Here is a 23,590-nt window from a genome sequence, read left to right as displayed (position 1 = left end):
AGGAAATGGCTACCCACTCCAGTATTCTTGCCTGGGAAATCCCTTAGACAGAGATCCTGGTGGGCTACAGTCCATGGGGTCACAAAGAGTCAGATGCTGTTGAGTGACTAACACTTCCACTTTGTCTGGTCTTGGTATTAGGGTAATGGTGGCTTCATAGAATGACTTTGGGAGTCTTCCCTCCTTTTCTTTCTTTTGGAAGAGTTTGAGAAAGACTGGTATAAGTTCTTCTTTGTATGTTTGGTAGAATTCCCCAGTGAAGCCATCTGGTTTTGGACTTTTGTATGCAGAAACAGTTTTTTCTTTTTTATTACAGTTAAGTTCAGCTTTCTGCTTAACTGATTTCTTCCTGCTGCATGTGTTCATTTCTAAGAGAAGGGTGTTTGATGTCTCCAACTGTGATAGTGGATTCATCTATTTCTCCTTGCTGTTATATTGGTTTTTGTCTCACACAGTTTATGCTCTATTGTTATATTTTATACACATTATAAATTGTTACTTCTCAGATTATTCACCCCTTTATCGTTATGTAATGCAGCCATGAAATTAAAAGACGCTTACTCCTTGGAAGGAAGGTTATGGCCAACTTAGACAGCATATTTAAAAGCAGAGACATTACTTTGCCAACAAAAGTCCGTCTAGTCAAGGCTATGCTTTTTCCAGTGGTCATGTATGGATGTGAGAGTTGGACGGTGAAGAAAGCTGAGTGCCGCAGAATTGATGCTTTTGAACTGTGGTGTTGGAGAAGACTCTGGAGAGTGCCTTGGACTGCAAGGAGATCCAATCAGTCCATCCTAAGAGAGATCAATCCTGGATGTTCATTGGAAGGTCTGATGTTGAAGCTGAAACTCCAATACTTTGGCCACCTCATGCGAAGGGTTGACCCATTAGAAAAGACCCTAATGCTGGGTAGGATTGGGGGCGGGAGGAGAAGGGGACGACAGAGGATGAGATGGTTGGATGTCATCACCAACTCGATGAACGTGGGTTTGGGTAGGCTCCGGGAGTTGGTGATGGACAGAGAGGCCTGGCGTGCTGCAATTCATGGGGTCGCAAAGAGTCGGACACGACTGAGCGACTGAACTGACTGACTGAATGTGTTATTTTTCCCTTTATCCTACAACTTCCCTTCCTTTAAAGTTTGCTTTGTTGGAGATTAATATAATCTCTCCTGCTTTCTTTTGACTAGTGTTAGCATGTTTTATTTTTCTCAATCCACTTACTTTTGATCTATCTCAGTCTTCATATTTTAAGTGAGGTTTCTTGTAGATAAGTTTAGATAGTTGAGTATTCATTCTGACAACGACTTGCCTTTGAATTGGTGCATTTAGATCATTGAGCTGCAAAGTAATTATTGATATATTTGGGTTAATATTTACCATATTTGTTACTGCTTTCTGTTTGTTGTCTTTGTTCTTGGTTCATCCATTTTTCTTCCACTCTTTTTCTGCCTTTTAATTAGCCATTTTATTTGATTCCATTTTCTCTCCTTTTCTAGTATATCAGTTATACTTTTTTTAAAAACATTTTTTAGTGGTTTTCCCAGAGTTTGCAGTATGCATTGACACTAATCTAAGTACACTTTCAAATACCACTACACCATTTTTCTGTAGACTGAATATTTGTGTCCCTCCAAATTTATATGTTGAAACCTTATGGTATTTGGAGGTGGCACTTCTGTGTGATGATTATGCAATGAAGGTGGAGACCTTCTGAATGGGACTAGTTCCCTTGCAAAAGAGAACTTAGAGTGCTTCCCGGCCTCGTCCACCACGTGGAGACAAAGTGAGAAGACCGCTGGCTCTGAACCAGGAAGCAGTTTCTCACCAGGCACCAAATCTTCTAAATAACTTCTTTTAACATTTTTTGCAAGGCATTTTTTTCCCAACTTACTTTGAATAATTTCAAATTTACAGAAAAGTTACAAAAATAATAGAGGAAGTTCTCTACCAGTGACCTCACTGTGTGTCCCCAGGGATGCTGTGTATCCTTCAGGACCTGTGAACAATAAACCTTGCTTTTTTTTCCCTCAAAGTTTCCTGATGTTTACTGCTGAAGGCATCTTGCAATCATAAGAGCCACAAGGGCTGGTTCAACCACAACAGTGGGTCGGAAAGGGGAAATGTCCCTGTGTGAGACTCGCTCACTTCTAGCCCATAGAAGAACACAGTTGATATGCTGATGTTGGTGCAACACACATACTTTTTTCTTTTTCCTTTTTCTCTCTGCATTGTTTGTTTGTTTTAGCTGCACTGGATCTTCATCGCTGCACACATGTGTTCTCTGGTTGTGAGCGGAGCTGCTTTCTTGTTGCGGTGCATGGGCTTCTCATTGGCAGATGGATTGTTTTTTTTCAAATCTTAACATGTATTATTGAAGTATAGTTGACTTACAATCTGTCAGACCTCTCCACCATGACCCATCCGTCTTGGGTGGCCCACTGGAGAAGGGCATGGCAAACCACTTCAGTATTCTTGCCTTGAGAACCCCATGAACAGTATGAAAAGGCAAAAGGATAGGACACTGAAAGATGAACCCCCCAGGTCAGTAGGTGCCCAATATGCTAACGGAGATCAGTGGAGAAGTAACTCCAGAGAGAATGATGGGATGGAGCCAAAGCAAAAACGATACCCAACTGTGGATGTGACTGGTGATAGACGCAAAGTCCGATGCTGTAAAGAGCAATATTGCATAGGAACCTGGAATGTTAGGTCCATGAATCAAGGCAAACTGGAAGTGGTCAAACAGGAGATGGCAAGAGTGAACGTCGACATTCTAGGAATCAGCGAACTAAGATGGACTGGAATGGGTGAATTTAACTCGGATGACCATTATATCTACTACTGTGGGCAAGAATCCCTTAGAGGAAATGGAGTAGCCATCATGGTCAAGAAAAGAGTCCGAAATGCAGTACTTGGATGCAATCTCAAAAACGACAGAATGATCTCTGTTCGTATCCAAGGCAAACCATTCAATATCACGGTAATCCAAGTCTATCCCCCGACCAGTAACGCCGAAGAAGCTGAAGTTGAATGGTTCTATGAAGACCTACAAGACCTTCTAGAACTAACACCCAAAAAAGATGTCCTTTTCATTATAGGGGACTGGAACGCAAAAGTAGGAAGTCAAGAAACACCTGGCGTAACAGGCAAGTTTGGCCTTGGAGTACAGAATGAAGCAGGGCAAAGACTAATAGAGTTTTGCCACGAGAACGCACTGGTAATAGCAAACACCCTATTCCAACAACACAAGAGAAGACTCTACACATGGACATCACCAGAGGGTCAACACCGAAATCAGATTGATTATATTCTTTGCAGCCAAAGATGGAGAAGCTCTATACAGTCAGCAAAAACAAGACCGGGAGCAGACTGTGGCTCGGATCATGAACTGCTTATTGCCAAATTCAGACTTAAATTGAAGAAAGTAGGGAAAACCACTAGACCATTCAGGTATGACCTAGATCAGATCCCTTATGAGTATACGGTGGAAGTGACAAATAGATTTAAGGGACTAGATCTGATAGACAGAGTGCCTGATGAACTATGGACAGAGGTTCGTGACATTGTACAGGAGACAGGGATCAAGAAAATCCCCATGGAAAAGAAATGCAAAAAAGCAAAATGGCTGTCTGAGGAGGCCTTACAGATAGCTGGGAAGAGAAGAGAAGCGAAAAGCAAAGGAGAAAAGGAAAGATATTCTCATCTGAATGCAGAGTTCCAAAGAATAGCAAGGAGAGATAAGAAAGCCTTCCTCAGCGATCAGTGCAAACAAATAGAGGAAAACAACAGATTGGGAAAGACTAGAGACCTCTTCAAGAAAATTAGAGATACCAAAGGAACATTTCATGCAAAGATAGGCTCGATAAAGGACAGAAATGGTATGGACCTAACAGAAGCAGAAGATATTAAGAAGAGGTGGCAAGAATACACAGAAGAACTATACAAAAAAGATCTTCACGACCCAGATAATCACGATGGTGTGATCACTCACCTAGAGCCAGACATCCTGGAATGGGAAGTCAAGTGGGCCTTAGAAAGCATCACTACGAACAAAGCTAGTGGAGGTGATGGAATTCCAGTTGAGCTATTTCAAATCCACAAAGGTGATGCTGTGAAAGTGCTGCACTCGATATGCCAACAAATTTGGAAAACTCAGCAGTGGCCACAGGACTGGAAAAGGTCAGTTTTCAATCCCAAAGAAAGGCAATGCCAAAGAACGCTCAAACTACCGCACAATTGCACTCATCTCACATGCTAGTAAAGTAATGCTCAAAATTCTCCAAGCCAGGCTTCAGCAATACGTGAACCGTGAACTTCCAGATGTTCCAGCTGGTTTTAGAAAAGGCAGAGGAACCAGAGATCAAATTGCCAATATCCGCTGGATCATCGAAAAAGCAAGAGAGTTCCAGAAAAGCATCTATTTCTGCTTTATTGACTATGCCAAAGCCTTTGACTGTGTGGACCACAATAAACTGTGGAAAATTCTGAAAGAGATGGGAATACCAGACCATCTGACCTGTCTCTTGAGAAACCTGTATGCAGGTCAGGAAGCAACAGTTAGAACTGGACATGGAACAACAGACTGGTTCCAAATAGGAAAAGGAGTCCGTCAAGGCTGTATATTGTCACCCTGCTTATTTAACTTATATGCAGAGTACATCATGAGAAACGCTGGGCTGGAAGAAACACAAGCTGGAATCAAGATTGCCGGGAGAAATATCAATAACCTCAGATATGCGGATGACACCACCCTTATGGCAGAAAGTGAAGAAGAACTAAAGAGCCTCTTGATGAAGGTGAAAGAGGAGAGTGAAAAAGTTGGCTTAAAGCTCAACGTTCAGAAAACTAAGATCATGGCATCTGGTCCCATCACTCCATGGGAAATAGATGGGGAAACAGTGGAAACAGTGTCAGACTTTGCTTTTTTGGGCTCCAGAATCACTGCTGATGGTGACTGCAGCCATGAAATTAAAAGACGCTTACTCCTTGGAAGGAAGGTTATGGCCAACCTAGATAGCATGTTTAAAAGCAGAGACATTACTTTGCCAGCAAAAGTCCGTCTAGTCAAGGCTATGGTTTTTCCAGTGGTCATGTATGGATGTGAGAGTTGGACGGTGAAGAAAGCTGAGCGCCGCAGAATTGTTGCTTTTGAACTGTGATGTTGGAGAAGACTCTTGAGAGTCCCTTGGACTGCAAGGAGATCCAATCAATCCATCCTAAAAGAGATCAATCCTGGGTGTTCATTGGAAGGTCTGATGTTGAAGCTGAAGCTCCAATACTTTGGCCACCTCATGCGAAGGGTTGAGTCATTGGAAAAGACCCTAATGCTGGGTAGGATTGGGGGCGGGAGGAGAAGGGGACGACAGAGGATGAGATGGTTGGATGGCATCACCGACTCGATGAACATGGGTTTGGGTAGACTCCGGGAGTTGGTGATGGACAGAGAGGCCTGGCGTGCTGCAATTCATGGGGTCGCAGAGAGTCGGACACGACTGAGCGACTCAACTGAACTGAACTGACTTACAAAGTTTAAGGTGCACACAAGGTGATTCAATTATACATCTACACATATTTTTAAAAATTATTTTCCATTATAGATTATTACAAGATATTGACTACAGTTCCCTGTGCTATACGGTAGACCTTTGTTGTTTGCTGCATATCTGTTTTCTTTTTAATTAGAAATCTAGCATTCTATTCATACTGAGTCAAACAAGTGGAATCAAAATGTCATAAATTTTTTAGGCAAAAGTTCATAAGTTTTCTAAAATACATATTATATATACTATTTATACATATGTATACAAAAGCTTTTCTATTATGTTTAATAAAGACTCGAGAAAACATAAAAAAAAGAGAAATTGGAAAACAAATGGGAGCACTGAATATGAAATAGAAATAGTGAAACAAACTAGATATAAGTAAAATATCATATAGTCCAGTTGTTTTTAATCACTGCTGCTCATTACAAATATATCTGAAGCTTTGGAGAAAAAAAAGCAATACCTGGGCATTTGTATTTTTCAAAAAAAGTCCAAGATTATTCTGATAAGAATCTGAAGTTTAAAAAGTGATTACAGATTTTTCTATTAAATATAGTTTTGGTGACATAGAATTATATTATTTTTCTGTTGACCCATCATGTAACGTGGTATTAAGTAATAGTTACATAATCACAATAGTAAAAGATGTTTCTTCGGTTTTCACAAGCAATAGCCAAACAAAAAATAAAAGATAATTATAATTGCAAGCCATAATGAGAACATGATTAACCTAACAATATAAAATAATTACATACAATTTGGGGGGTCTAGCCAAGGGATGTGGTAAGTGGCAGTGACTATATGCACATGTTTTTGAAATATTTATGTTCAACCTTAATATTCCCTCTCTTACTCTCTCTCTTTTTAACCTCAAAAGGGTTGGGTTCTCAGGATAAATGCTCACAGTTGAAATAAATGTCCTCAGTGGCTCACATATGTGTGTCTGTCCATCGTTTTTCAATCAGGACTGAAGTGTATTTTATGAAACTAACCTTTGTTTTTGTGGTCTGTGACTTAGTAGCTACTCTTATTCTGTAGCAAATGGTGAATGAGGACAGGCAAAATGAGTTTTCGCGGCTGCTTGTCTAAGAATGTGAATAGGCTGTCTTGGGCAGCTGGAATCATTTGTGTCAACCCAACAGGCCACCAGGTGCTTCCGTGGTGGCTCCAGTGGTAAAGAATCTGCCAGCAATGTAGGAGACATGGGTTCGATCCCTGGGTCAGGAAGACCCCCTGGAGGAGGAAATCGCAACCCACTCCAGTATTCTTGCCTTGGAGAATCTCATGGACAGAGAAGCCTGGTCGGCTGCAGTCCATGGGGTCACAAAGAGTCAGATACAACTGAAGTGACTTCACTTGGATACACACACGCACGCCGCAGGCCACGAGGCCTGGTGCCAAATCTCCCTCATATAACATTATTTGCCTCTGCTCGGGATACGTTTGATTCTTGTGCAGTGTTTGCTGTAGAAAACTAACATGGGTAAACTAACTTACTCTACTGCTTATATTAAAATATTCCAGTTGACTTTATGATATAAGAAAAGTTTTCATTTAGTGAGTTAATCAGTTAACAACTACAAGGAGTGTCTTTGTTGACAAGGATACAGAGAGCTCAGACAGTTTCACTGGGAAAAAATGCTGTCGTTGATTAGTTACATATATGCGTAGGTGTGTGGAGTATGTTGCATATGTGCTATCTCTTACATAGCACTCTTATATAGCTCCTATTATATTCTAAGTGCTTTGTTCAGTTGCTCAGATGTGTCTGACCCTTTGCAACCCCATGGACTGCAGTGAGGCTTTCCTGTCCTTCAAAATCTCTTGGAGTTTGCTCAAATTCATGTCCATTAAGTCGGTGATGCCTCCAACCATCTCATCCTCTGTCATCCCCTTCTCTGCCTTCAGTGTTTCCCAGCATCAGAATCTTTTCCAGTGAATCAGCGCTTCGCATCAGGTGGCCAGAGTTACTGGAGCTTCAGCATCAGTCCTTCTGGTGAATATTCAGGGTTGATTTCCTTTAGGATTGACTGGTTTGATTTCCTTGCAGTCCAAGGGACTCACAAAAGTCTTCTCCAGTGCCACAGTTCAAAAGCATCAGTTCTTCAGCTTTCAGCCTTCCTTATAGTCCAACTCTCACATCCATACATGACTACTGGAAAAACTATAGCTTTGACTAGATGGACCTTTGTCAGCAAAGTATTGTCTCTGCTTTTTTACTACACTGTATAGGTTTGTCACAGCTTTTCTCCCGAGGAGCAAGTGTCTTAATTTCATGGCTGCAGTCACTGTCTGCAGTGATTTTGGAGCCTCCAAAAATAAAGTCTGTCACTGTTTCCGTTGTTTCCCCATCTATCTGCCATGAAGTGATGGGACCAGATGCCATGATCTTGATTTTTTTGAATGTTGAGTTTTAAGCCAGCTTTTTCACTCTCCTCGTTCACCCTCATCAAGAGGCCTTTAAGTTCCTCTTTGCTTTCTGCCATAAGTGTGGTATCATCTGCATATCTGAGGTTACTGATATTTCTCTCGGCAATCTTGATTCCAGCTTGTGCTTTATCCAGCCCGACATTTTGCATGATGTACTCTGCATGTAAATTAAATAAGCAGGGTGACAATATACAGCCTTGACATACTCCTTTCTCAGTTTTGCACCAGTCCATCGTTCCATGTCTGGTTCTGTTGCTTCTTAACCCTCACAGATTTCTCAGGAGGCAGGTAAGGTGGTCTGATATTCCCATTTTTTAAGAATTTTCCACAGTTTGCTGTGATCCCCACAGTCAAATGCATTAGCGTAGTCAATGAAGCAGATGCTTTTTTCTGGAATTCCCTTGCTTTTTCTTGTGATCCAATGGATGTTGGTATTTTGATCTCTGCTTCCTTTGCCTTTTTTAAATCCAGCTTGTAACTCTGAAATTTCTCAGTTATTGTGTTGTTGAAGCCTAGCTTGAAAGATTTTGAGCATTACCTTGCTAGCATGTCAAATTAGTACAGTTGTGTGGTAGCTTGCATTGTCCTTCACTGGGACTGACCTTTTCCAGTCCAGTGGCTGCCGCTCATTTTTCCAAATTTGCTGGCATATTGAGTGCAGCACTTTAACAGCGTCATCTTTTAGGATTTGAAATAGCTCAGTTATCATTCCATCACCTCCGCTGGCTTTGTTCATAATAATGCTTTGTAAGGTCCACTTAACTTCACACTCCAGATGTCTGGCTCTAGGTGAGTGAGCACAGCATTGTGGTTACCCTGGTCATTAAGATCTTTTTTGTATAGTTCTTCTGTGTATTCTTGCTACCTCGTCTTAATAATCTCTTCTGTTTCTGTTAGGTCCATACCATTTCTGTCCTTTATTGAGCCCATCTTTGCATGAAATGTTCCCTTGGTATCTCTAATCTTCTTGAAGTGATCACCAGTCTTTCCCATTCTATTGTTTTCCTCTGTTTCTTTGCATTGCTCATTTGAGAAGGCTTTCTTATCTCTCCTTGCTATTCTTTGGGTCTCTGCATTCAAATGGGTATATCTTTCCTTTTCTCCTGCCTTTAGCCTTTCTTTTTTTCTCAGCTATTTGTAAGGCCTCCTCAGAAAACCATGTTGCCTTTTTGCATTTCTTTTTCTTGGGGATGGCTTTGGTCGCCACCTCCTGTAGAATGTTACAAATTTCTGTCCATAGTTCTTAAAGCCATCTGATCAGATGTAGTTCCTTGAATCTATTCGTCACTTGCACTGTATAATCATAAGGGATTTGATTTAGGTCATACCTGAATGGCCGAGTGGTTTTCCCTACTTTTTTCTATTTGTTCCTGAATTTTGCAATACGGAGCTGATGATCTGAGCCACAGTCAGCTCCTGGTCTTGTTTTTGCTGACTGTATTGAGCTTCTCCATCTTTGGGTACAAGGAATATAATCAATCTGATTTTATTATTGACCATCTGGTGATTTCCATGTGTAGAGGAGTCTCTTGTGTTGTTGAAATAGGGTGTTTGCTATGACCAATGCGTTCTCTTGGCAAAACTGTCAGTCTTTGCCCTGCTTCATTTTGTACTCCAAGGCCAAACTTGCCTGTTACTCCAGTATGTCTTGACTTCCTTGCATTGCAGTCCCTGTGATGTAAAGGGCATCTTTTTTTGGTGTTAGTTCTAGGAGGTCTTGTAGGTTTTCATAGAACTGTTCAACTTCATCTTCTTTGGCATTAGTGGTTGGGGCATAGACTTGGATTACTGTGCTACTGAATGGTTTGCCTTGGAAACGAACAGAGATGACTGTGTTGTTTTTGAGATTGCACCCAAGTACTGCATTTCAAACTCTTGTTGACTGTGAGGGCTATTCCATTTCTTCTAACAGATTCTTGCCCACAGTAGTATATATGATGGTCATCTAAATTAAATTTGCCCATTCCCTTTCATTTTAGTTCACTGATTCCTAAAATGTCAATGTTCTCTCTAGCCATCTCCTTTTTGACCACTTCCTATTTACTGTGATTCATCGACCTATAACGTTCCAGGTTCCTGTGCAATATTGTTCTTACAGCACCACCAGACACATACACAACTGGGCATCGTTTGCAGTTTGGCTCAGCCTGTTCATTCTTTCTGAAACTATTTCTCTGCTCTTCTCCAGTAGGATGTTGAACACCTACCGACCTGGAGGGTTCATCTTTCAGTCTCATATCTTTTTGCCTTTTCGTACTGTTTATGGCATTCACAAGGCAAGAAAACTGAAGTGATTTGCTGGTCCCTTCTCCAGTGGACCACATTTTTCAGAACTCTCCACCATGACCCCTCTGTCTTGGATGGCCCTACATGGCATGGCTCATAGCTTCATTGAGTCACAAGTCCGTGATCCGTATGATCATTTTGGTTAGTTTTCTGTGATGGTGGTTTTCATACTTTCTGCCCTCTGATGGATGAGGATAAGAGGCTTGTGGAAGCTTCCTGATGGGAGAGGGTGGCTGTGGGGAAAATTGGGTCTTGCTCTGATGGGCAAGGCCATGCTCAGTAAATCTTTAATCCAACTTTCTGGTGATGGGTGGGGCTATACTCCCTTCCTGTTGTAAGGCATAGAGAGGTCAAGTAACTTTATCCAGGTCACATAATTAGAAAGTGATACTTACTTACTGAGTAAGTAAATCTAAGCCTTGCCAAGATTTGAATCCAGGGAGTCTAGCTTCAGAGTTTAGATTCTAAACCACTGTGTCACACTGCCTTTCTGTGTATTTATCATCCCATTTTGATCAAGACAGAGTACCTGGATCAGCCTAGTTAGTAAAGTCTAAACCACTGTGTCACACTGCCTTTCTGTATATTTATCATCCCATTTTGATCAAGACAGAGTACCTGGATCAGCCTAGTTAGCAAAGGCCTCACATTCTTTTCCTGGTCTAGGATGCAAGAAGTGGTCTTCACTGTGATGCTTACTAAACATAAGTTATAAAGGTGTCTATCACCCTTCTTTCTCTCCAGGCTAGTAAAAATTTAGGTTCTTGACCTTGCAAAATGAGATGACTTTTTCAAACAGAAGGGTAGTAGGCCCCAGGGTGAATAGGTGCTCATTTTGGTGACAGTTTACCTGAAGGTGACAGGGAAAGTTGAAGACAGTGGTATAGTGTAAAGCATTCCAAGCTCATTATTTGCCCTAAGTTATGTGACACTTTTTTCTTTCAAGCGATCATTAAGTGCCAGGGCTTCCTCGGTGGCTCAGCCAGTAAAGAATCTGCCTGCGATATAGGAGATCTGGGTTAGATTCCTGGGTTGGGAAAATACCCTGGAAAAGGAAATGGCAAGCTATTTTCCATTCTTGCCTGGGAAATCCCATGGATAGAGGAGCCTGGTGGGCTACAGTCCATGGGGTTGCAAAGAGTAGGTTATAACTGAGCAACTAACACTATTAAGTGCTAACTGCATTATTTCATCTTCTCATCACAACCATCCTAGCAGGTAGGGGTTTATCTGGTTTACACAAATGAAGAAACTAAGACTTAGGGAGGTTAAGTAAATTTTTTGTTTAACTCCAAAGTCTATTTCAGTGGTATCAGAAATTTTCAACTTCTTTTGTTTTTGTTGCTGCTGAATACTAAAAGTTTAATGAAAATCCCAAAAAGCAAAGCAGTGGTAGTGAATTCCCAAAAGTTATCCTGTCAGGTTCATAACTGTCCTTTCCCAAAGCCATCCCTGGCTCTTGATTCTTCACAGATCACATTTGGGAAACCACTGAATGTCAACTGCACTTTTTCAGGTTAAAAATGCCTGACTTGCTGTGGTTGACTGGTTGATGTCTCCTCTTTTTTTTTTTTTTTTTTTGATGTCTCCTCTTATAGGAAGATTCCTAACCTGGGGACATTCCCTAGCCACTTAAAGACAGACTCCCTTTTTAATTCAAGATATAGGAAGAAGTACACCTTCCTTGTCTGCAAGGTTTTCAGACTTCTGCAGCACCAGGTTGTTTTCCCAAATTTCATTTGAATTTGTATGTAATAGACTATTATTTTGAAAATATTTGTTATCCCCTCGTAGGTAATCAATGTTAACTTTGAAAGGGTCCCTTCCCTACCTTCCTACTTATGTACAAATATATGTATATATATATATACATACACACACAAATATATATATATTTCCTGTTACTTAAAGAAATGGGATTATATGTACTGAAACTTATATTTTTAACTTGCAGTGTATCAAAATTATTACTCAAGATAGGCACATATGAATTAAACTTAAAATTTTACATACTATGGACATACCAAAAGCCTGATATTTTCATATAAGAACTTGTCACATTAGCTACTGGAAGCCTAAGGCCTTTATTTTTGGTTATCCTCACCCCTTTGTTTTTCCCTAGAGGATTCTGAGTGAGGCTTTTGAATATTCTTGGGGCTTAGCTAGCTGTTTGCAACACAAAACTGATGACCCCAGGAATGGGAGCGCTGACCTGCCTTCCATGGTCCAAAGTGCAGGATACCTTCCTTTCAGGCAGTTTCAAGGGTTTCCTCCACTGGAGGGACCCACTGTCCCCACCATACCTGTTCTTTTTTTCTTTTTAAAATTTTTATTTAACCTGTTTAAACTAAATTATATATATATATATATTAGATTCTACATAGAGAGAATGTGGTGGTTTTCTTTCTCTCTCTGACTTACTGACTTGCTTTACTTAGCATAATGCCCTCTGAGTCCATGGAAAAAATGGAAATTTGTGTAAGATTTTTTTTTTCTTTTTTGTGGCTGAATAATCATATATATGCAAAATGCCACATCTTTAATTATCCATCAGTGGACACTTAGGTTGTTTCCATATCTTGACTATTTTTAAACAGTAATGCAGTGAACAATGTTGTTGTTCAGTTGCTCATTCGTGTCCATCTCTTTGCGACCCCGTGGACTGCAGCACGCCAGACTTCCCTGTCCTTCACCATCTCCTGGAGTTTGCTCAAGCTCAAGTCCATCGAGTCGGTGATGCCATCCAACCATCTCATCCTCTGTCGTCCCCTTCTCCTCCTGCCTTCAACCTCTCCCAGTATCAGGGTCTTTCCAGTGAGTCAGCTCTTGGCATCAGGTGGCCAGAGTATTGGAGCTTCAGGTTTAGCACTGAGGGGGTGCATGTATATTTTTGACTTAGTGTTTTTGTTTTACTTGGATAAATACCCTGAAATGGAATTGTTAGTGCCATTTTTAATTTTTTTAAGGAAACTCCATACTGTTTTCCATGGTAGTTGCACCAATTTATATTCCCAACAATGCACAAGAGTCCTTTTTCTCCACATCCTCACCAACACTTTTGTAAAAATTCTTAATTGAAGGATAATTGCTTTAAGAATTTTTTCTATCAAACCTCAGCATGAATCAGCCATAGGTATACATATATTCCCTCCCTCTTGAACCTCCCTCCCATCTCCCTCCCCATCACACCCCTCTAGGTTGATACAGAGCCCGTTTGAGTTCCCTGAGGCATACAGCAGAACCTGATGACAGCTGTTCTGAGAATTATGATGAAATGGTACCACATTGTGGGTGTTTGGTGTTTTTTAGGTTTCTTTTATATTTTTATATTTTTTAAAAAACGGAAATATAATTGCTTCACAGCAGTTATGTTTGTGTTAGTTTATGTTTACACACATCCCCTCCTCGAGCCTCCCTCCCACCTCACTTTCCATCCCACCCCACTAGGTCATTCACAGAGCACTGAGCTGAGCCTCCTGTGCTGTATACAGCAGCTTCCCACTAGCTATTTTACCCACGGTAGTGTATGTATGTCAGAGCAACTCTAAATTTGTCCCACCCTCTCCTTCCTGTCTGTGTCCACAAGTCTGTTCTGTGTGTTTATTTCTGCACTGCAGGTAAGTTCATCAGTACTGTTTTTCTAGATTCTACATATATACGTTAATATACAATGTTTGTTTTTCTTTGACTTACTTCACTCTGTATGACAGTCTCTAGGTCCAGCCATGTCTCTGCTAATGGCACAATTTTGTTCCTTTTTGTGACTGAATAATATTCCACTACATATATGTACCACATCTTTATCCATTCACCTGTTGATGGACATTTAGGTTGATTCCATCTCCTGGCTACTGTAAACAGTGCTGCAATAATGAACACTGGGGAACGTGTCTCTTCTTGAATTATGGTTTTCTCAAAGTATATGCCCAGTTGTGGGATTGCTGGGTCATAATGTAGTATTGGGGCTTCCCTGGTGGCTCAGATGGTAAAGAATCTGCCTGCAACACAGAAGATGTGGGTTTGATCCCTGTGTCAGGAAAATCCCCTGGAGAACCAAATGGCTACCTGCTCCAGTATTCTTGCCTGGAGAATTCCATGGACAAAAGGAACCATGGGGTGGCAAAGAGTCGGACACGACTGAGTGACTTAAGCATATTACATCATTATGTTTTAAAGTATCCTTGTAAATACTACATATAGTTCTTAATCTTCTAAGTTTATGGTACTTGCATTCCCATAGTTACTGATATTTGGATTTCTATTTTATAATTTCTCTTTGTTCTCTTTGCCTACAACAGGGTTAATTTTCTTAACTACAAATTCTTTATTTACTCTTTTATTTTCTGTTTATTTTTGGCCATGCTGGGTCTTCATTGCTGCATGGGCTTTTCTCTAGATGGGGGCTACCCTCTAGTTGCGGTGTACAAGATTCTTGTTGCAGTGACCTCTCTCGTTGCGGACCACGGGCTCAGGGGCACACAGGCTCAGTAGTTGCAGCTCCTGGGTCCTAGAGCACAGGCTGCATAGTTGTGGTACACAAGCTTAGTGGCTCTGCAGCATGTGGGATCTTCCTGGACCAGGGATCTAACCTGTGCCTCCTGCATTGGCAAGCAGATTCTTCACAACTTAGCCACCAGGGAAGCCCCTTTTATTTACTCTTAATTTAACCTGAATCTTTTTATGTCTAAAACCAGTACACAAATCCTTTTCAGGGAGGTTAAACAGGAGATCAAATGCTGCTTGATACAACTGGCTTCAAATTGCCTTTTGGCATTTGCAGGATGCATGAACCATCTTGAATCTATCTTTATTTCCTTAGGAGGGAGGGATTGAGGATAAATTATTAGGAATGACAGTCGACAGACATTCCTTCTTCACTTCTGGAAGGTTATCAACTCTTCTGTTCATCAGTAGGGATTGTGGGTTAAAAAAGCAAAATCCTCCCCAGTTCTCCTGAAAATCAGGATAAGATGAACCAGGTATAAACTCCCAGTTGTTCAGCCTTCTAAACTTTGAAAGTATTTATTTGCACTTCTATTGGAAAGTTTAAAGTTTGTGGAGGTATAAATATTTTCTGTGGATTGAAGATTTATTATCCTTTGTATTCTCCCAAGTAGGTTCAAGCACTAGAAGATTAAGCATCAAATACTGTAATGTAGACCAGGAAACCCCAGCATGCCATTTGATAGATTTTCATCTGGAATAGCAATTCTCAAAAAAAAGGTTAAGAGAAACTCGGGCAGGGAGCTCCTCTTTGTGTACTGAAAATCTTTATAAAGTTTTCTAGTTCATTTATTCCTAGATTTTCTTTTCCAATACAAAGTTAATTCTGTGACAACACTTCCAATATTCGAAAACTACTATTGTAGTTTTCAGAATAAACATCATTGGAAGGTTTAAAAAGTTTGCCAATTTACTCAGCCCTCATTGCCAAGCAAATGTATATAAATGGCTCTGAAAACCTGTCCCCAAACCACTGAAGTTCAGTATGTGAACATTAAGCCTTCGGTGTGCAAAATTCATGGTTCGAAAGTAAGTAGATACGTACTTACACTACGTCTTGACAGTGTGCGCTTACTATTAGTGAACAAACAGCAACTGATAAATGCATTTTGTCAGTTATTTGTTCACTAATATGATGATGCTATTTTATATACATAGAAAATGTTTTATATACTCTGATTTTGCATATGTAAACATTTTATGGCTATGCTTTGTAAACAAAAATTGTATACCACTTATATAGGGGTTACATATAAGAATGTTACCAACTTAACATCATAAACCATTCTAATGTTTGCTCATTGAAACTAAAGGTCTGGTATATGCAAAACCCAGTTTGTTATGATTTTCGGCATTGAACTGGTCACTGTACTGACAACGAACTGGGAAATTGAGAAATCAAATGTAGTTTCTTTAAAAAAACAATTGTCAGCTAGTAGGAACTGAACTACCAGAAGGTATTTTATACTAATGATTGGAGTCGGAGTCACTGTGTATATAAATTATTTTAATAATGGTTGGAGAAAAGAAAAATAACGTGGATACCATATTAGTACTAAACAATTCAGTAGCTTCATTAAAAAATTGCTTCTGTATTAAACAACAGTGGCTTCATCCAGCCAAATACAATGTTTTTTTTTACTTTTACTGTGAGTTTCCTTTCAAGACACTAAGCCATAAAAGTATTATTTCAGGGAAAAAAAACCACAACTCTTTAAAGCTTCCTTTACTTAGATCTCCATTTCTAATTACATTTTTACATCTACATTCTGTGTGGGTCCATATGATTTCAAGAGCATGTTAACTCAAGTTCATGGAGGCAAAAAATTAAATTCTAAAAAATCCCAAGGAAGATGCACAACACATGTATGTAATCAGAAAGCAGCAAAGAATTGAAGGTGTCTAATCTTTAACAACTATTTTGAATTTCTGACCCTTTTGTTACATTGATACTTGGATTAAAAATGAAGGACACTGGTTACTTATAATACACGGTACTCACAAAATTGACTTCTTTTGGTCCAGAACTACTTAAAAGTATTCAAGGCCAGAATATGAAAAACCTATTAAGCCAATTTTAAATTTTAGAGGTATTACATATGGAAACTTACAACATGGCTTTTTAAGTATGAATTTCAGAGTCAAAAAATTCTCAACAGTAAGATTTGGCTTTAAAGTAAAAAGACAGCTAATAAAATCAGTTATCAAGCAGTTATAGGAAAACTATCTTTTAAAATACATGAAATAAAAGAATAATCCAAAATAAAAAAGCAAAATATAATTGAAATAAAATGATTATGTAATAGACTGAGAGGATAAATAAAACAGGAAGGACTAAGGTAATTTCTACTTACAGTTTGTATACTATAAGACAACTAAAGTATGGAAAACATGTTGAAGTTCACGAATGTCTTTAGAGGATGAGTAAATCAATACACTTCCCTAATACTCATCATGTGACCTAGGACATGATAGTAAATTAGAGATCCCAAAGATCATGCCATTCATGTTTTTGTTGATGTGCATTTTGACCTGCATGACAGACTAAATCAAATGTTTGTGATTCAGTTACTAGTTTTCTTTCTTTGACTTGAAAGCTCCAAGTTACTTAATAATGTATTTTTAACATGTGCTTTTTCCTTTTAACGCTTACTCTAACAATATGCTAGAGGTCTGGACGGTGACCAGATCCTAGAGATCTGGAAGGTGAAAGAGCCATTACCACCTGCTGACCACTGGCATAGATATTTAGTGTTTTTTTTTTTTTTTTCTTCTAAGCAGTTATTAAAATTCCAGAAATTTCAGGTGCCCTGTTATTTTATGAAACAATTACCCTTGAATTTAGCAAGGGGAAAAAAAACTTAAGACACCTGGTTATGTTATAAACCCAGAGTTGTTTGTTTAGGAAACATGAGTATATGGAAGAATGTTAATTTTAGTTTACTTTATATTAATAGATGTGAAAGTAAAATAAAGCTTTTGTTTGTTTTGGTTAAAGACTTGATTGGTTTTGATCTGCATTAAATCTTACTTGTTTTTTATCAAAAGAAAAGATTATGTGCTTCCTGGAAATTATTTTAAGATTATACTTTAAATCAAACCTTGACAAAACAAAAGGTAATTTTAAAGGTTTTTTTGTTTTTTGATCAAAAAGTCTGAATCTTCTGAAATTGACCAAGATTAAATATTTAGTTTGATAAATGATAGTTGTAAAACATACTATAGTTAAGAGGATAATATAACATTAGACTCAAACTTTATAAGCATTCCCTACATCTGTGTCATTGGAAAAGTCATCAGTGGCTGACTTTAATCAATGTCATCAGATTTTAAATACTGATAAATCAATACAATTAGATATATGTCTCATTAAGTTTTACAGAATCAAATACCACAAAACAAATTCCACTTAAAACTTGGAAGTGTAACCACAAAATAACATTTCCTTTAGAACTGAATTTTTTTGTTGTAAATCTCTAAAAGTTGAGAAAGATGAAGTTTAATTTTTCTATCACTTGTAAATCTATGATATGTAAAATTAATAATAAGGCTTTAATTGTTGTGGACTACCAATACCAGCTGTTAAAACAAAATCCTAATGGTAATGTTTATAGGCTTAGTATTACTGTTCAAATTTATGAAAATGGAAGGATACTTGTTAAATCTATTTTGGGTTAGTTGATCTTAAACATAATTTTTCAAAACAGTTGAAGATGTGCTAATTTGGATAAAATATTTTCACACTATCACTTTATGATATTGATAATTGATTTCCCAAATTCACTTTAAAGACTGCTAGCTAGGAAATATAATCATAAATATACCAAAAACTGACACCCCCCCCCAAAGTCTAAGAAATCTGTATTTCTTAAGTTTAATTTTTACCTTTTTAAAATTGAGATGATCTGTTATTCCAATAGCCTAATTCTTTGGTGTGCTGTTTGTCGTCATTTTAAAACTTAAGTATTCTGTACATAGCTAAGGAATTAAAACATTGCAAACTTTCATTATTTAACAGTCTTTGTTTTTAAAATCACTGTGGTTATTAGGAGTTGATTTCTGAAACCAGGTAACTTATATTTTTCCATAGAGTTGAAGTGTATTACTCTATTAATTATCCTAGATATTTCCTACATATTTAGTTCTTATTTGCATATTACTACAGGAAAATATCCTATTTTGCTATATATATTTTTTAAAAAGATCTTTTATTTTTTGTCTAGCACTGCCTACTTCATACAGATTAAACTTAAACTGAGCCCATACCATCTATCCAAAACTAGATTAAGTAGAACATTTTCCCTTTTATTAATGTATTCAATAAACAACTAATTATAAGGTTGAAGGGCTTTTGAAAATCATTTAAGTTGAATAAATGGGTAAGGAAAGTATACACATTATTTTTGGATATATTTAACTTATAAAATGAAGTTGTACATAACTACAGGAACTGGAATATAATTCTGATTAAAACAGAGAACTATATAAGCTAGTAAGGAACTGAAAATGTCAGGATGTACTAGACAGTTCAGATGCAGAAAGGGTTGTTCTTACATATTCCCAACTACTTCTAGAGGTACTGCTGCTGCTGCTGCTGCTGCTAAGTCGCTTCAGTCGTGCCCGACTCTGTGCGACTCCATAGACCGCAGCCCACCAGGCTCCTCTGTCCATGGGATTCTACAGGCAAGAGTACTGGAGTGGGTCGCCAGTGCCTTCTCTTTAGAGGTACAGCTCCAACAAAGTGGTGGAGATTTTAAGAGAAAGCAATAAACTCCTTATATGCACTTTATTCCCTTTCATAACTCTGATGCTCTTATATAGTGAACCTATATATACCAACATAGAAATGAAAAGTAACAATACATGCTTAACAAATGTGTTTCATCATTGCTAATGGATATGATTATTTCATTAGTTTGAAGACAAAAAATATATTGGGTCTGTATGATTTTTTTAATGCAAAAAAGGGACATCTCCTTCCTTTGAAAGGATGAATAAAAATCCCTGCAAAATGCACTGGTCTATACTCTCCTTTCAGTGCAGACTACATTGTAGAAACAAAATCTCTCTTAGAGAACTAGTTGTGAGTAGTGACTATCCCTAAAGATATTGAACTCTCAATTTTTACTACTTAAGGAAAGTCAGTATTAATTCTTAATATAAAGATGTAGTTTGGGGAAAAACTGAGCTTCTCAAAATTTTAACATAGGTCAATCTAGTTGATTGGCATTAAGAATACAAGTGCCCATGCATTCTCTGTTTCTTTTCTTTGTAGGTTGAACAGTCTGCCTCCCATACTGAAAGTTTCAAGCTTTTGGACAGAACTGAACAGTGTGAACAAGTCTGGTGATGAAGCTCTGACTAAATTCTTAAAGTATCTTAGTTTCACAGTCCCTCATCCCATATAACTTACATATGAAGCACCAAAACTGGAGCCAAGGTCTGAACAGGTTATATAACAGCAAGAACTATAATTTAATCACATCATATCATATTACACTATGTAACATTCTGTATTTTGCCTGTTGATATGTAACATAGTTTATTACAAGCATTTAGTTCCTAAGACTTATGTGGTATAAGTGCTTCTTTTCAAGTATTACCGCCTATAATGTTTATATGTTAACAGTAAATCACTGATAAATGTATATAATGCAATACACATTGTGCCATTTCTCCCTACCCTGTGTTAACGTATTAACAAAATGAACTAAGAAAACTATTTAAAACTAAAAACAAAGGCTATCAACATCACAGATACATGTCTGAGTAAGTCAACAGCATTTCCCCCTTAACATGAAGGTATTTTCATCAAAAATGCTTCATCGTTTTTAGGCTAGCATTACTTTAGCAGCAGCTGGTCTTCAGGACAAGTAGATCAGAACTTTCAAGTGCAAAAGACACTGAATTACTCTGAGAAACATCAATCCACATGACTAATGAAAAGAAGCAAACTGCTGGTGTCACCTTAACATAAAATTGTGCATTTTTCCCCTTCAGTGTGTGATTTAGATCATTTATATGATAATAAAGTTTTGGAGTTCTCATGGCACACCACTGAGATGGACTAGTTTGTCAAGGAACCTATTTGTTTTAATGTTTAAATTATAACAATACAGTAACTACAAAAAGGTCAGTGCCTTGGTGGCTTTAAACCACATCAGTTTCAATGTTTTTAAAAATAATGATGCAATTAAATCTATGCTTCTGCAACAATAGTGCAATACAGTATCCTTTCCTGAATAAAGGAGCTGAGGTTTAATCCAAGTAGAAGCTTTAAATAAGGTAGATTGTTGCCAACTACTTATCAGTCTTGCATGTTTGACATAAAATAGATTAGGAAAGCTTAAACTGACTTGTTAATCTATATTCAGCTAAAGCTTCACATAAGCAGCAATGGAAATGAACATAAGTGCACTCAACATAAAACACTTTTCAAAACTACTCCAAAAAACAAATGACAAAGTGGTTAAGAGCGACTAAACGTCTGTTGTATGTACCAGATGTAAAAGGAAGAAGAATGGACTCTAGTTACTCGCACTATTTGAATTACGTGAAGGTAAAGTTAAGACTTAGTCCACTTCCATCTCTCCAGAAGGTTTAGTATGCTGGGAGTTGTCTTTTGTTGAGTCTGGTTTAGTTTCAGTCCCACTCTGTCCATCCATTGGTCCGTTGTGCTCACTATTATCTTTTGCCTTGTCTTCAGCAACCTCTACTTTCGGTTTGGGCTTATAAATGATGGGGTTACAGAAATTATCCAGTTCCTAAAGACATGAAGAAAATTGATTATATTAAAAATATTATGCAACAACTTAACCACTAACTTTCTGAAGTCCACATATACTTTCTAAATTTCCACATAATTCCACATTGCTGAATAGCTGTTAGCTCAGCTAGATAACTAATTCTTAAAATACCTTAATGAATTATTTACTTCTTGGCTAGTGTATGTCAGTGGTTTAAGAAACTATTCAGTCTTTAATATAATAATACATTCTGTATTTATTGTCACTAAATTTCTTTCTCATAATTTATTTTGGCAGGAATAATCTTTTTATACTTATTTATTTTGGCCATGACACATGGCATTCAGAACTCCCTGACCAGGGATTGAAGTCGGGTCCTTGGCAGTGAGAGCACAGAGTTCTAACCACCGGAATGCCAGGGAACTTCTAGGAATAATTTTTAATTCATTCCTTTAAATTATGCCTAAAGCTCTGTTATGAGAATTATGTCACATAGCACCTATTTCATAAGTTAAAAATTCTCAGAATTACTTGAAAACTATTTTAATAAATGGAATTATATAAATGTATACACTAACTTTACTTTTGGAAAACAGAGTAGCTTTTTCTGTCAAAGGAAAAATACGCCATGGAAGTAAATTCAACTTAATAATAATTTCAAAGATATTATTTTCTATATCCTTGGTTTTTCTGCACAGAAATAAAAGACCATTTCAATAATGCTACTGAAACACTTGAAATTCTTTCAAGACCAGTGTCACAGAAATTGGGTGGGGTGGGAAAATAGGAGGTAACATCCTGGGGGAATGTTTTAGTGGCAAACTGTTCTTGTCACACTCTGCCTCTCACCTGATTAGGAGTAAATTATAATAGATTCTTTGTAAAATGTTTTCAGAAAGGAAAATACTCTTACTGCTTTATCATTTTTTAAAAAAACACCAGTTTGGCACAGAAGTTGCTCAATATCACTAATCATCAGAAAAATGCAAATCAAAATCGCAATGCTATGTCTCATTCCTGTCAGAATGACTGTCATCAAAAAGAACACAAATAACATTTTGGTAAGGATATGGAGAAAACTACATACATTTCTGGTGGAAATGTAAATTGGTATAGCCATTATAGAAAACAGTATGGAGGTTCCTAAAAAAGCTAAAAGTTGAAATTACTATATGATCCAGCAATTCTACTCCTCAGTATCCAGAAATAAATGGAAATACTAATTTGAAAACATACATGCACACCAGTGTTCCTAGCAGCATTATTTACAATAGCCAACATGGGGAAGCAACCTAAGTGTCCACGAACAGATGAACAGACAAAGATGTAGCATATGTATACAATGGAATAAAAAGAAGGAAGAATGAAAATCTGCCGTCTGCAGCAACATTGATATTACTGGAGGGTATTACGCTTACAGAGAGACAAATACTATATCTTATTACTTACAAATGTAATCTAAAAAATAAATGAATATAACAGCAACAGAAAGACTCACAGATACAGAGAATAAACTAGAGGTTACCAGTAGGGAGAGGGAAGTGAGGGGCAAGGTAAGGGTACAGGATTAAGAGATACAAACTAATATGTGTAAAAGAAATAAGCTACAAGGATATACTGTATAACAGAATACAGCCAATATTTTAGAATAAATGAAGTAAAATCTGTAAATATTGAATCACTGTGTATACACATAATCATGTCAATCAAATATACTTCAATTTTAAAAAACTCCAAACCTGTTTTTGTTTTTAAAATAAATACCTATGAGCATACTGAACCAGATTTTAAAAAATCACCTGATACTCCATCTCCTCTGGTGGTAGTGGTGTAGTTGCTAAGCTGTGTCTGAATCTTGCTACCCCATGGACTTGTAGCCTGCTACGCTCCTCTGTCCATGGGATTTTCCAGGCAATGGAGTGGTTTAACTTTTCCTTCTCCAGGGGATTTTCCCAACCTAGCAATCGAACCCTGGTCTGAACTGCAGGCAGATTCTTTACCCACTAAGCTACCATCTCCTCTAGATTAACATTATTAACCTTTTGGTCAACATCCTTCTAGATATATGTCCATGCACACA

The 23,590-nt window shown here is 37.9% G+C and overlaps 2 protein-coding genes across 15 annotated transcripts in view; one reads left to right on the top strand and one right to left on the bottom strand.

Annotated features, from left to right (window-relative positions):
• The window catches only part of LOC145525377 (uncharacterized), a 29,735-nt gene extending 7,494 nt beyond the window's left edge, over positions 1–22,241 (top strand). For 4 of the 7 annotated variants that reach the window (XR_014068153.1, XR_014068155.1, XR_014068157.1 and 1 more), the window contains one exon: positions 20,040–22,241. Coding sequence is in view for 2 of the 7 variants with exons in the window: in XM_081538185.1 (XP_081394311.1) it covers positions 20,040–20,172 (133 nt within the window). In the remaining 5 variants the exon portion in view is untranslated. Of the gene's footprint in view, positions 1–19,338; positions 19,490–20,039 lie in introns of all 7 variants that reach the window. The other 3 variants (XR_014068154.1, XR_014068156.1, XM_081538184.1) reach the window with 1 other exon arrangement.
• Positions 20,208–23,590, bottom strand: part of HSPA4L (heat shock protein family A (Hsp70) member 4 like) — a 56,255-nt gene continuing 52,872 nt past the window's right edge. For 6 of the 8 annotated variants that reach the window (XR_014068147.1, XM_081538157.1, XM_081538156.1 and 3 more), the window contains one exon: positions 20,208–21,528. Coding sequence is in view for 5 of the 8 variants with exons in the window: in XM_081538157.1 (XP_081394283.1) it covers positions 21,337–21,528 (192 nt within the window). In the remaining 3 variants the exon portion in view is untranslated. The remainder of the gene's footprint in view (positions 21,529–23,590) is intronic. The other 2 variants (XR_014068146.1, XR_014068145.1) reach the window with 1 other exon arrangement.

Source organism: Giraffa tippelskirchi, chromosome 11 (assembly GCF_054371585.1).
Source record: "Giraffa tippelskirchi isolate mGirTip1 chromosome 11, T2T-mGirTip1v1.2.pri, whole genome shotgun sequence".
Lineage (NCBI taxonomy): Eukaryota > Metazoa > Chordata > Mammalia > Artiodactyla > Giraffidae > Giraffa > Giraffa tippelskirchi.
This window is presented reverse-complemented; position numbering and strand designations above follow the sequence as displayed.